Source organism: Malania oleifera, chromosome 10 (assembly GCF_029873635.1).
Source record: "Malania oleifera isolate guangnan ecotype guangnan chromosome 10, ASM2987363v1, whole genome shotgun sequence".
Classification (NCBI taxonomy): domain Eukaryota; kingdom Viridiplantae; phylum Streptophyta; class Magnoliopsida; order Santalales; family Ximeniaceae; genus Malania; species Malania oleifera.
Genome location: NC_080426.1, coordinates 13121248 through 13136939, shown reverse-complemented (window position 1 = coordinate 13136939; position 15692 = coordinate 13121248). Strand labels below are relative to the sequence as shown.

Below are 15692 nucleotides of genomic sequence, written 5' to 3'. Positions count from 1 at the left end.
CCAACCTTTTTTTTACTATAAAGATGCTTAACTTCGAGTTAACTGTTGATGGTTATTCAATCTTTTAGCATTATTATTATTATTATGTGTTTTTTGTTAGTAATAAGTGTGATTTAGTAAGGGTACTATGGTCATTCCAATTGTACTTAAATATATTATAAAAAGAGGGTAAGACCTATCATTGAGTTTAGGTATTCCATTTTATCCAATAACTCAACATGGTATCAAAGCGTGATCCAAACTAAACCCTACTCTCCTCATCTGTCGCCGGAAAACACCATTCCCGCGACTGTCCTTCCTAGTTTCACCTCCACATATTGTTTCACAAAACCAACCATACACCCATAAACAGACCCCTCCGAAGACTCACCCCACAAAACCCCATCACCTGAGGGCCACCCACGCGCTGGCCAAATGCTGGCAGGGCCGACCCAAAGTGCCAGCGCATGAGCGAATTTCAGGCCACCTTCCCCCCCCCCCCCCCCAATGCCATGCTCTGATTCCTCATCTAGACGATATTATCAAGCTGTTAAGTCAGTTTTTTGCTCAAAAATTCAACTTTTCCGACTATGCACTCGCGGCATTCCATTAATGTCTGTTCAAGGCTTGTGAAGGCTTCTTTGTGAGTTTTTTGGAGCTGTGGCAGCATTCATATGTTCAGTTGTGAGGCTGTGGCAGTGCTATCTCTGTCAGTGAGTTGTTCACCTCGTCCATGGCAATGCGGCACCCAAGGAATGGTTGTTTGATGCTTCGTGAAGCTGTTTACCAATTTTTATTGAATTTATTGGGTCTGAAACAGTGGGATTTGCTGTGCTTTTTTTTTTTATACACCATTCTAATCCCTTCCATATAACATAATATCAAGCTGTTGGGCATGTGTTTTTGCTCCAAGATCCAAACTTTGTTGTGACAATGCGCTCATGGTAATTCATTAGTTGTTGTTCAGTGTTAGTAACGGTCAATGGTGACATTTTTGGGGCAGTGACAGTGCTCAAAAGATTATTATTATTATTATTTTGGTGTGAGGCTGTGGCAGCGTTGCTTTCTTGGGGCTGCATCTGAGGTTGTTGGTGATTTGTTTATGGTAGTTTCAGTGGTTCACCTCTCCAATTGTTCCAGTGCTGATGTGTGTGAGTTTCTTATGATCACTGATCTGAGTTTGTGAATGTTAGGATGGCATTTTCAAAACCCAAAAGTATGATTCCTTTGTTAGTCACTTGTTTAAGTGAACCACGTACTATGACTATATCACAGAAGGAGTATTCAAGGTTTCTACAACATCAATTGTCTCAATGAGCATCTTATCACATTGCTTGTTTTGCCCATAAAGGTAATCCTACAGTTTGCATGTCATCTGGTATCATTCCTACTAGTTCTTGGATTATCGATTCTGCTGCCACTGACCATATAACAAGTGCAACCAACTTCTTTTTGGATGTCCAATATCCTAAAAATTTCCCTCAAGTTACCCTTATTGATGGGTCCACCATTGCTATTAAGGGGATAGTAACAGTAAATCCTACTCTTTCTATCTCTCTATGTTCTGCCTTATTACATTCCTAAATCTCCTTTCAATCTTATGTCAGTTAGTAAACTTACAAAGTCACTAAATTGTTCTGTTACATTCCTTCTTGATTTTGTGGTTATTTAGGATTTGAAGGGGAGAAAGACAATTGGCACAGGACATAAGGCTCGTGGACTTTACTAATTTGAGTCGCCTTCTCCACCCATCACATGCACAGTCGCAACTGCACCACTTCAAATCCATTGTCGCCTTGGTCATCCGATCTTGGACAAGTTGAAACAACTAGTTCCTAAATTGAGTTTTGTGTCTAATCTTTAGTGAGGGTCCTATCAATTAGGCAAGCACCATCGTGTTCCCTTTGCTCCTTGGGTCGACAAACGGGTGTTTAGTCCTTTCATGCTTGTCCATTCTAATATTTGGGGTCCTAATCATGTGACATCAAAGTTAGGTTTCGGTACTTTTTACATTTGTTGAGGCTACTCTAGGATGACTTGGTTATATTTAATGAATCCATGGTTCGAAATCGCGGTCGCGGGTAACGTCGCGAAACGGTCGCGGGTGTCGCGGGTCGCGGGAGACGCGGGTGTTACGTAACGGGAAGCGGGCGTAACGGTCGTGAATTTTTTTCACGCATGCACAACCATGCGAAAATTAAAAAATAAGCATGAAATCCATTAATACATGATTTTTAATGAATTTTGAAGGCTTTCATTCAACCTACAAATGCTTTTTAATAGGCATTATGATTTTTATATTAATTTTAGTGCGCTGTTTACAAAAAAAAGCATATTTTTTTATAGTTTACATTACTTTAATGAGTAAAAAGATGTAGAAATGTAAGAATCAATTAATTTAAGTCATAAAGTTACTAAAAATGAATCAATACTCAACAGACTTAATACTCAATATACACATTACACATACATGAATTTAAAAAGTGATTAATATCAAATATCAATAAATAATTGAAAATACATGAATACAATATTACAAATTTATAATATAACACATGTCACCACCAAAAAGAATGACGTGGAGGGTCTTCATAATTTGCATCTGTATCTTGAGATTGGGATGGGAAATTATCTCCCCATCCTTGTGGAAATACATAGTTGAATGAACCCAAGTTTGCATCATTTTGTTGTTGCTCTTGAAAATGTACTGGTGATGAAAATTCTCCTGAATAATGTCTATAAGTTGGGGCAGGGGCTGGCTCTGGGTAGTGTGTAGAAGAAGACTCACTAGATCCTGAGATTCCTAATCCACTGGGATAAAAATGTGAGTCACGAGATGCATAATGTGGATATGCTGGATGAGATCCAAATGATTGTGATGATGAACCATCTAAACCAAAGTCGCCAAAACTACGAACCACACCATATGAATCTTCAGTAGAATCGCTAGGGTCACCACGAGCACTCCTCCTTCTCCTGGGTTGTGAAGATTGGTTCCCTGGAGGAATACCCAAGTCATAATTTTCAGGTATGTCATGTAATCCATAAGGATCAGAAGGATATATATCCCTTCCAAATGATGTCCCTGTATCATATCCATAATTATATTCTACACCGCCGCCTCCACCACCACCACTGCCACCCCCCCCAACCCCAGCTCCAGCACCACTATTACCATCATCATCACTTGGTGGGCTCAAACCAAGATTGTCATCACTTTGTGTACGTTCAGGGCTTGAACCTGAATCATCATGCGCGTTTATTGGTGGTTGATCACCTCCTTCTGTAGTACCACCAACCTCTTCATTTAACCAATTTGAATTGTCCTGACCATCGAGTAGTGGTGTCTCTCTCTCCTCTAACCATTGACTTAAAGGATCATCTTCTTCGAAAATGTAGTCCAAATTGATAGGATTGAAACCCTCTTCAATTTCTCGTTGGCTTCTTCTCATTGTACGTCTTAACTTTAACCTCATGTTGTAATGTACGAAAACAAGTTTTTGTAGTCTCATATACTTTAATCTATTTCTTGTTTTCGTATGGATGAGGCTAAAGGTGCTCCAATTACGCTCACAGTTCGAAGCTGATGTGGTCTGGCTAAGAACTCTAATTGCTATTCTTTGGAGCTCAGGAGCACACAAGCCATAATGAATCCACCATTCAGCTGCATGAATAATTAAAAAGAGTTTTATGTTAGTATAGCGTATTTCAAAAGTCAAATTTGAACACAAAGAGAGAAAATAGAGTAATTTTCCATTATTTAGCTATATAGCCATATTTACCAGGATTTGTTTGTTTCACTGCCCTTTGAGCCAACGGGGTTCCAAAAGTCTCCTGCCTATCTCGATATAGCAACAACTAAAAAATGATGATTGTGAAATATAATTAATTAATTAGATGTATTAATAATTATTCTTGAAAGTATTACAGAATACTAGAACAATTCATTATTCAATTTAATGGAACAAATACTTACTTGATTAATAGCCCGAATTTGAGTATCTATATCGGGTACCAACTTGGTTATCACTTTTTTAACTCCATCCATGACTTCTCTAGCAACTTCAGGAGAGGGTGGGGCACCATAAAGAAATTGTGGGTTCAAAAAATACCCTACAATTAAATTTAGAAACATATTAATCAATAGTTTTCTAATGCAACTATGCATAATTTAAAAGTTAAAATAATAAGAAATTGTATTTGATTTACACTTACCAGCAGCGTGCAAATCTTGGTGCAACTGAAAACTCCACCGGTTGTCAATAATTTTCCAATAGTCTTTGTAAAACCGGCAATCTTTTTGAATGGCCAACTTCGCCCTATCAATTGCCTCGTATATGAAGCCCATGGTTGGTTTTTCATCACCATCAACCAATTTAAGAACTTTCACCAAGGGTTCTTGCACTTTAATTATATCAGAGGCCTTTTGCCAAAACTCTTTGCCTAAGATAATTTTCTTTGAATCATATGCTGGGCCTGATTTTGCCATTCCAAACCTTGAGTTTTTCCAAGCATCAGATGTAAACATTTCCCTTAGTGCTTGTTTATGCCTGACAATAGTCTCCAAAGCAATGAAATTTGTGGCAAATCGAGTGATGGCAGGGCGAAGTAACTCTCTATTATTTGTGAATTTCTTCATGAAATTCACTGTCCATGTGTGGTTGTAAATAAATGAGGTTATTGTTCTTGCATCTTCTAAGACCTTCTTCACGTTACTTTTCTTACCAATATCTTCAAGAATAAGGTCTATGCAATGAGCTGCACATGCTGTCCAATAGAGATTGGGCCTCTTCTGCATTAATAATTTTCCTCCTGCCTTCATTGCAGCTTCATTATCAGTCACTACTTGGACAACATTCTCCTCTCCAATTTCTTCAACCACCTCATCCATTAATCTGAAATGAAATTATATATTCAATAATTACTACTATTTAATTAAAAACATGCAAGTCCATAATACTATTTGTATATACAATTAAAATTAGAAAATTACCTGAAATAATATTCAGCTGTTCTGCTTGGCACATCAGAGGCATCAACTGATTTATGAAACACGGTGCCTCTATCACAATAAACTAAAAAGTTTATAATGTGTTTTCTAGTTGGTCCTGACCAACCATCACACATAAGTGTTACACCTCTTTCCTTCCAAATTCCAGCAAAAGAAGCTATATAATTTTTCATTTCTTGATACTCTTGCTCCAAATAAATTTCAGATATCTCATAGGGTGATGGACCCTTCACCCCCTTTCCAACCTCTGCAGCAATATCAAGCATAGGCTGCATAAATGGAGAGTCAGCTACATTCGCTGGAATCCGATTATAAATTAGGAATTTTCCAACCGCTTTTCCTAATTTACTTCTTAAACCTTTCAGTAACTTTGTGTTGAGTTTTGGTTGTTTCGCACTCTTGCTTCTTTCTAAAATAGGATCCATTGCCTTTAGTCTAGCTTCAGGGGCATCAGGATTGATCCATTGTCGTCCACTACCTCCAACTTCTCGACCACTATAAGATCGAGCTCCTGCTCTATTGAAACCACTGGTAGCACCACTACCAGAGCCACCTCCCTCTTCATAAATATTACCCCTTCCAGTTGTTCTTGCTCGAAATCTTTGTCTATCTTCCCATTGTTGTTGTGATCGCATGCTTTCTTGTCGAGCAAATCTCATACTTTCTTCTTCCAAGTCTTCTTCATCGCTCAAATTCTCAAAATCTCCTCTAATTTGGGCTTCTGCTTCTTCTTGCCTTTTTTGTTTATCTCTTTTCTTCTCAGCATACTGTTGTAGATGTTTCATCATTTGTTCTCTTACTTGTGTGGTCACATTTGAGCATCCAGCTACTTGACCCTTTTTATGTGCCAAGTGTTGTTTCAAGCGTGTAATGCCCCCTTTGATTATCTTCCCACATAATTTACACATAATAACATGTCTATTACCGTCTACCGCAGTACCAAAATGCCATCCAATATCTTCACTAGGTAAGTTTTCATTTCCTCTATCACGTGACATATTGATAGACTTAATTTGATGATCTCTACACAAAATATAAAGAAAATACAAAGTTACAACTTACAACCTTCCTACAATGACAGGAATAATATAATTAGTAATTTAGTAAATATTAAATAATAAGTACTAAATAGTCCTAATTTTAAATACTTATTACGTAAAAATAAGTATAATATTTGATTAAAAATAATAAGTAATGTTTATTATTTTTATATTTAAATAAACAAAATTATAAAATATTAGATATTTTATTACAAAAAAAATATATTCCTTTATCTTTAAAAAGATATTTTCATTATTTTTTATAGCTTGATTTTATTTTCATTTATAACTATAAGAAATTAACAGGTGAAAAAGATTTTTACTCTATTTTCATATACATCATAGCATCACAAATAGAGATCCATACATTACAAATTGACTATTTAATTTTTTAAACATTTTCTCAGTATATGGATTAAAATTAAAATTTTCTACAAATTCTAGTAGTAATTAGTAAAAATCAAATTTATTAATGTATTAACTATTAGATTAATTTTTTTTTATTAAGTTATTAATTTTTACTTTATTTGATAACTAAAAACAAAAAATAGATGTAAACATTTATTTTACCTAATTTTAAATTTAAGGTCAAAATAATGTTTTAAAACTTAAAAAATATTAATAAACAGGGTCAACCTACTCAAGAAATGGCAAGTAGATACACATGTAACATAAAATGGGTGACAGATGTTATTTAATTTTTTTTTCTTTTATAATATGAATATTATTTAATATTTTTTCAATAGATGGGAGTGAATATGATATCTTCTTTATCAAAATGACCACTTTATCCAGCTGACATAAATAGTATGTTAGCCAATTGGTGCCATGAATTAATTTTATTTCTATAAGTTTGGCAAATCCTAAGACTAAATATTATAATAATTGTGCAGAGTATTCCTTGGAATTCTTTAAGAATGGTGAAAAATAGAGCTCAATTAAGCCTAGATAATATAAAATGCCATCACATGGATGTCTTGTGTACATACATTATTTTAATGCTTTGTTTAGATGGTGAATGCAGTAGTGGATTATTGATATTCAAATATTATTATAAAAAAGGCTTCAATTATTATTGGTAAATATTAATTATTTACTAACCTTAAAAAATATTAATTATATAATATTAATAATTGCTTGCTATGTCATGGAATTAATTTTCATAATTATCTTTTAAAAAATATAATACAATTAAAATATTTATAAATTAAGAAAATTTTATTTTACATAATTATTAATGATTTCTAATTTTTTACTCTATTAAATTACTTTTTTTTTAATTCAATTTAACAAACCTATTTTACAACAAAATATAATTTTAAAAAATAAACAGAATGAAAGGAATGAAAAGGGCTGTGGCCTGTGGTGCAACAAAATATAATTTAAAAAACAAAAAAAACATAATGAAAAGTGCTGTGGGTGTTAGAGTGTCTCATACGCTGAGGCCTGTAGTCGAGTCAGACCGAGAGAGAGGAGGGATTCGAGGGAACTCAGAGGAGCCTCGAACAGTCGAAGGAGCGAAGCAAAAGCAGCGAGCCAGAGATGACTCCAAGCTCCGAGTCTCCGAAGCTGAAATCGAGAGGCTGGCTGGTGCGACTGCGACGACTGGCGGAGGAAGGTGCCGACTGCGATGACTGGCGGAGCTGCTGCAGACCTTTTTCCGTCGCCGGTGACTTGCCAAGTTGCTGGAACTGGAAGCCTGGAACTGCAAGTCTGCAATTCTGAGTAGATCTGCTCGGTAGCCTCGAAGCCTTCTTATTGCCGAAGGCCAACAAATTTTCAAGGTCAGTTTGTAACTTTCCTTTTTAGCCTTTGAATGGCAGATGGGTGTGGGGACTGGGGAGAGGGGGAAAGCAGCGTTGCTGCCTGCTGCCCGTCAGCGAATATGCTACCTGTCGGCCATGTAACGGTCCGTAACGGACGTTACGACATGTAACGTTGGAGTATCGGCCGTTACGTGCCGTTACGCCTCCGTAACGGCCGTTACGGCCGTGAATTTTTTCCGAACCGCGATATCGGCCCGTATCGGTTTCGGGCCCTCTGATTTCCGTTACGTATCGGCCGTTACGCTACGTAACGGCCGTTATTTAAAACCATGTATAATGAAAGATCGTTTCAAGTTGTTTGATATCTTTTGTGCTTTTCGTTCCCAAATAAAGACTCAATTTGATATGCCAGTCATACTTCGTAGTGATAATGCTAGGGAGTACTTCAGTACCCAATTCACTACTTATATGACTAACTTTGGTATGATCCATCAATCCTCTTGTGCCCACGCTACACAACAAAATGGAGTTGCAAAGTAGAAAAACAGGCATATTCTTGAAGTCACTCATACCTTATTGTATCAAATGAATGTCCCCAAAGTCTTTTTGGAGTGTGCTCATAGCTTGCTCCCTCACCAATAAAATGCCATCCTCCACCCTTGGTGGTAAAATCCCATATTCAGTTATCTTTCCTAAGACTCCTTTGTTCTCCCTTCCTCCTTGTATATTTGGTTGTGTGTCCTTTGTCCATCAGTTATCTCCAAGAATTGATAAGTTGAATTCTTGTGCTATCAAATGTATTTTTCTGGGTTATTCCTATACTCAAAATGGATATCAATGTTATAGTCCTACTTTACATCAATTCTTTGTCTTTGCTGATGTCACCTTTTTTGAGTCTACACCATACTACTCTGATTTCTTGAAAACTGTTGACCATGAAGAGTCCCTTCCACTGCTTTGCCTTCTAGATCCAAACCTAGTATCTGCGCCCAATCCTACTACATCTTCATCCAATTTAAGTCCTTCTCGTCGCTTCAATCATCTTAATTTGCAAGTATACACACGGCGACTCAAGGGGGGAGTGCCTCCTCAAGCTTCTACTACTGTGCCTCTAGTTCCCTCGTCGGATGATCTTATTTCTCATGATGTTGATCCTCCAATTGCTATTTGAAAAGGTAAATGCACTTGTACCCAACATCCGATCTCTAATTTTGTTTTTTATGATTTCTTGTCACCCTCTTATTGCTATTTTGTTAGTACTCTGTCTTCTGTTGCTCTTCCAAGATCTATTTCTATAGCCCTATGCTATTCTGGGTGGAGGACGGCAATGGCTGAAGAGATGCATGCACTACATGATAATGATACTTGGGACTTGATACCTCTTCCTCTTGATAAGTCTGTGGTTGGTTGTCACTAGGTGTACAATGTGAAAGTCAATCCTGATGGTTCTATGGCTCATCTAAAGGCAGCCTGCCTTGTTGCTAAGGGGTATACTTAGGTGTATGGTTTGGATTATTCAGAAACATTCTCCCCGGTTGCTAAACTTGGCTCAGTACGTTTGTTCATTTCTTTAGCCACCACTTGTCATTGACTCATTGGCCTCTACGTCAGTTAGATGTGAAGAATGCTTTCCTAAATGGTGATCTTCATAAGGAGGTGTATATGGAGCAACGCCCTAGCTTTGTTGCTCAAGGGGAGTCAGGCTTAATATGTCGGCTCAAGAAGTCATTGCACGGATTAAAAAAATCTCCAAGAGCATGGTGTGGCTGTTTTAGTGTTGTAGTACTTAAGAATGTTGAGCAACTAAAAAACCACATACAAAAAGTAAAAGTTGTCAAAATGTGAATGTTAAGGTGGATGAGTGGTATAATATTAAAAGATAAACTATAATATTTAAAGATAAACTAAGGAACAAAAATATACGCAATAATTTATGCATAGCATTGGTCAAAGACAAGATAAAGGAGGGGTTCATTAGATGGTTTGAGCATTTGAAACACAAGCCCAGTAGAGCACCTATGATGACGAGTAAGTTATTGTTTTTGGAATGAAAAAAGATAGGGGTAGAGGTAGGCCTAAAATAACTTGAAATAAGGTAGTAAGGAAGGATTTAATAGCCCTTCATCTAGTAGAGAAAAATACTCTTGATCGGGTGAATTGGTGGAAAAGGATTCATGTAGCCGACCCTACCTAGTGGGGCTTAAGGCTTGTTGTTGTGCCATTTAAATATTTTTTTATTAATTAAAAATATATATTATTTTTTACTTAACAATAATCTAATTATTAATGTATATTTATAACATATAATTATCACATTAATTTATGTTAAAAACAGTATTAATAATTAAACTAAAATTTAAAATTTATTTAATGTTAATTTAAGTTTATAGATGGTCCTTTTTATTCATTCCAAAATTGAATTATATTTCATTAATAATTAATATGTTATAATACACAAGAAAATAATATATGATTATTTTCTAATATATTTCAAATTAAAAATAGAATATTTTTAATTAATAATTTAATTAATAATTATTCTATTTTACATTTTTAATTAATATTTAAATATTTTATTAAGTAAATAAAATATAATATTGTTTTTTTTAATGAACAACAATCTTGTTCTTAATGTATGTTTATAACATATGATTATCACATTAATTTATGTTAAAATAATATTTTTTAATTAAATTGACATTTTTAATTTTTGAATATTAATTTAAACTAATATATGGTTCTTCTTCTTCATTCCATAATTGAGTTATGTTTCATCAATTATTAATATTTTATAATAATACATAATAAAATAACATATGATTATCTTCCAATATATTTTTTAAGTTACAAAATAACCACTAAAATTTCTTATATTTACAAAACTGACCCCACCTATGAACAGTGTCACTTAAAAGTAACCAAAAAGCTATCTTTCATTGCTTTTTAAAATTCACTTAAAAAGTTCTCAAAAAAAGCACTTTTCCCAATAAGTACTTGTTATAGTACAAGCCAAACACCACTTTTTTGTAAAAGCGCTTATTTTAAGTGATAAGTGTTATAAGCAGTTTTTTTAAGTGCTCCCAATTGGAGGCTAAGAGTAAATTCTCCTTGCAAAGGAATGGGTGGAGGATGCTAATATTAGAGTGAGGGTGACATGTGAAAAACCCATGGCAATTCATTTCACAGCTATTAACCATTTTCTTTTTCTCCTTGTACCAAGTTTAAAGTGGGGAATGGTTGTAGAGCTCATTGTTTGGGAAGATCATTGGCTGGGAGAACAATGCTAGCCCCTTGCTTTTCCTACTCAAAAATGAAATTCGTTAAGAGAAAGAAGAGGAAACTACAAAGGGTGAAGGATAAGTAATCCTTATAAAAATAAAAAACAAATTTAAAAAAAAAAAAAGGAACAATTTCATGACTGTCACTTTTCCAAACCCACTAGATATCTAATAACAAAATTCCTTGAAAAACACAAAGAATGAGCTCAAAAAGAAGCCAAAAAATAACTCTATCCCAAAGAATAGGCAAGGGACTCGTTTCACGTTTAAAAATCCTTGTGTTCCTTTAAATCCACACCATCCAAAACAGAGAAAAGCCAAACATTTCCAAAGGCCTATTCTTTTCTTATTCCTCTTAAAACTCTTGTATTGCACCATCAAGAAAAGCTTCAACAGTCCACCGCATCACCAAATTTTCCTCAAAAATCAAAAATAGATTAAGAAACAAGTGGTCACTCGTTTCATTTGTCTCCAAACACGTCAACACAAATATCAGGACTGATAGCCTTGAAGGCCTTGTCACCTGAAACAAATCATTGGTATTAAGCCTATTACGAGCCACAGTCAACATAAAATCTTGATTTTCATAAGAACCTTAGCCTTCCAAATAAAATGGGTTAGGGGAAAATAAGGTTCAGAAATTTCAACTGTTGGGAAAGAAAGGATTTTGTGGAGAAAGAGCTAGAAGAATCCGAGACTAAATCCTCAAGTCACTCCTTGTTTGAGGTACAAATGATTCCAACCACGATTTAAATAATGGTAACAGTCCACGTGACAATAGCAGCTGTAGCGTAAGGGTTGCAGCAGTAATGGACGTTACATAACAGGTAATGGACACTGCAACCATGAATTCATTCTTTGCACTAGCACTAGCAAACTTTTTTAAAACATATAGATTCACATGCTTGATCCCAGAATCCTATATACTAAAGCCTCAAATGATTTTAGTAAATTTTAATCAATTTAAATATAGCATATACTACAAGTATTGGATGTCATCTTGATTTCTTTAGTAGCTATTGGAACATGAAGATGAGCACAATGGCTAATTTTCACTACTTTTTTATTGATTATAATTGAAATTTAAGCTAAGAAAATACAAATAAAAAGAAATATAAAATATAGAGTCATATTTTGTACTCTTTTAGTTTTTAATAGAATTTTTGTTACCCAAGAAAGAAAAAAAAATATAAAAAGTTCATATGTTAAACAAGAACAAAAGTGCATAGCACTAGAATGTATTTTTGACTCCAAACTAGATGAAAGAAAAACACAAAATAGAAAATAAACCCAAAAATAACTTTTTTTAACAAAAAAAATTACTAGCTATAAACCAACTAAATTGAGTTTCTATGCTTCAATAAAAGGAAAAGAGAGGGAAAATTGCAAAAATAAAAATAAAAAATGACTTAAAAACCTGGCTTAGCCATTCATTGCAATGCACTAAAATGGCCCGTAACGGTACAACTATGAATTAAAGGACCTTCGAGATATCGCCTTATAATGGTCTCAGAAGCCACCAATATGGCTGTTACGCATCAACTTTAAATATATGATTCCAACATTCTCAACAAAACAATTAAGTCATCAACTCTCTCACATAGAGATTCCTAAAAAAAATGAAAATCCCAAGAAAGAGAACCCTCCTCAAAAGAATAAAAGCCATTAATTGGTGCATCTATGTATGGTAGACAGTCTAAAGAGGCAAGGGCCCAAAGACTCCAGTGAAACCTCACCAACCCAAACATCCTCAGAGAGCTAAATAAGATTCCCATTCCCAACACAAAAATGGGTAAAAGGGTAAAAGAAGTGAGCAACTAGAGAAATAAATTTTCAAGGGCTTGTGTGAGAAACATTGCCATTCTCTTTAGTATCCATTCCAATATGATTCAATCCATATTTGCTTTTAATAACCATATACCACAAGGAAACTTCGAGGAGAACCTCCAAAACTGCTTTCCAGCTGGCAAGATATTTTTAGGCACCAAATTTCCTAGGCCCAACCCCCCTTCAAACTTAAGTCTTGTAACCTCCTCCCAACTAACAAGATGATCTCTCCTCTCTTCCCTATACCCAAGAAGAAATCTCTAACCCCTCCAGAATTTTAGAAGAAAATCAATAATTAAAGTAATGTGATCTTTTAGAGATAAATACGCTCTCTTCAAACTTTCCAGTTTGCTCTCCACTCTCTAAAGAGTTAGGATTACCACCTAAAGGAAGACCCAAAAAGATACGAGGCAACTCTAAAGTAGTACAATTAGCTAAAGTGGTGAAAACCTCATTGCAAAACCCCTTTTGATGTTCAAACCCACAACCCCACTTTTAGCCCTTATTTGGGAGCACTTAAGAAAAAGCTTATAGCACTTATCACTTAAAATAGGCACTTATATTTTTTATTTTTTATTTTAAAAAGTAGCATTTGGCTTGTACACTTTTTAATGCAAAAAGTGTTTTCTCCAAACCCACCTTTTTTAGAACTATGTAAATGAATTTTGAGAAGCAACCTAAGATTGCTTTTTGGCCGCTTATAAGTGGTAATGTCCATAGGTGGGTAAATTTTGTAAATATAAGAAAATTTAATGGCTATTTTATAATTTTAAAAGTACATTAGAAGATAATGATATATTATTTTATTATGTACTATAACATATTAATTATTAATCAAACAGACTTTAATTCAGGAATGAAGAAGAAAAACCATCTATTAACTTAAATTAGTAGTAAAAATTAAAAATAATAATTTAACATATAATAATATTTTAACATAAATTAATATGATAATCATATGTTATAAATATAAACTAAGAACAAGATCACTGTTAATCAAAAAATAATATTATATTATTTTTACTTAAGAAAAAATTTAAAATATTAATTAAGAATAATATTTAAAATAATTATTAATTAAATTGCTAGTTAAAATTAACTATATATTATTTTAGTATGCATTATAACCTATTAACTATTAATAAAATATAATTAAATTTAGGAATGAATAAAAAGAATCATATTTTAATTCATTTATTAATACGATTTTAAACATAAATTAATGTGGTAATCATATGTTATAAATATACATTAATAACAAGATTATTGTTAATTAATAAATAATATTATATTATTTTACTTATTAGAAAATATTTAAATTTCAATTAAAAATTTAATATAATTATCATTTATATTGTTATTTAAAAATATATAAAATAGATATTGGTTATTATAATTCAATTTTGGATAGAAAAAAACTATTTATTAACTTATACTAATATTAAATAAATTTAAATTTAAATTTAATTAATAATATTGTTGTTATCATAATTTAATATGATAGTATATTATTATTAGTTAAAATAATAATCTTAGATTATTTTTATAATAGAAAATATCTATATTTTAATTATAAATAATTAAAATAATTATTAATGAAATTTTCAACTAAAAAATATTAGTATTTGTAATTTAAAATGTTTAAAAATAATCATATAGTACATTATAATAAAAGTAAGTATTCAAATACCACTTATTTCAAACACAACCAATCACCACTTACAACTTTCAACACTTTTCTAGTTCAGCACTTATTAAATTCAGCACTTTTTTTCTGAAGCACTTCTACATAAATGGTTCCAAACGATTCCTTAGACATGTTAACCTTTAATCCCAAAACTTCCTAAAAAATACTATGGTTAAAACCTTTGGAATTTTGTAACATTATCCTCAAGAAAGAGAATGGTATCTTCAACAAATTGAAGACGAGAAACCACAACGTCTTCCCTCCCAACATTAAGACCCTGAATCACATCAGAGCTCCGAGCATGTTTCAACATACAACTCAACACATCAACAACAAGAATGAGAAGAAAAGGGGATACGGGAACCCCTTGTCTCAACCCTCGCAAAGCTCTATCTCACTTCCTCAGTTAACCATTCATAAAAAAAACACACCTAGTGATGCAGGGGCAGCATCAAGGATCTGCAGCCATAGGGAGAAAGTAGAAGAAATTGAAGAAAGGAAGGGAGGAGGGGAGAGAGGAGATACAGTGGGGAAATCAAAAGTTCACTTCAAATTCAAATTCAACAACCAACTTCTACATGTCTTTCACACATTATTCATAAGAAAGCCTCTAATACATGAAATCACACATATACCCTTAAAACTACATTAAATTACAAACAAACCCTAAAAAATACTAATATTACAAAAAAGCCCCCAAAATACACATAATCCTATACTAGTTAAACTAAACAGACAATTAAACTAAACCTAACAACCCTTTGACCTGATTCTTCTTAATTATTCTCTAACAAGGATCTTCCCAAGGTCTTGCTTCTTGTCCCACATCAAATCTCCCCCAAATAGAAAAAATTTGACCTCAAATTTTGAAATGTTGGAGGATCAAAAATGGGAAGCAAACTTGCACTCTTTGAAAGTTGGTGCTTGAGTGATACAAGAAACCACGCTCCATTGACAGCATCATAGAATTGAATTGAGAATTGGCATCAATGAACTCATCAGCATGACAAAATCTACAACAGGAATGTTTGAAAGACTTTTGATGTCTTTGCTTGTAGTGTCTTCAAGTTGAGTAACTTCGAAATAATCAATAAGATCAGATTC

The 15692-nt window shown here is 33.6% G+C and overlaps 2 protein-coding genes across 5 annotated transcripts in view; both read right to left on the bottom strand.

Annotated features, from left to right (window-relative positions):
• Positions 1–15692, bottom strand: part of LOC131167103 (pentatricopeptide repeat-containing protein At2g16880) — a 36276-nt gene that overhangs the window by 10651 nt on the left and 9933 nt on the right. The window lies entirely within an intron of this gene.
• Positions 2454–5375, bottom strand: LOC131167104 (uncharacterized). The gene is made up of 5 exons (XM_058125915.1): positions 4973–5375; positions 4195–4874; positions 3956–4092; positions 3762–3837; positions 2454–3643 (listed from the first exon to the last, which is right to left on the bottom strand). The coding sequence occupies exons 1-5, from the start codon at positions 5263–5265 to the stop codon at positions 2538–2540; spliced, it is 2292 nt and encodes a 763-aa protein (XP_057981898.1). The 5' UTR covers positions 5266–5375; the 3' UTR covers positions 2454–2537.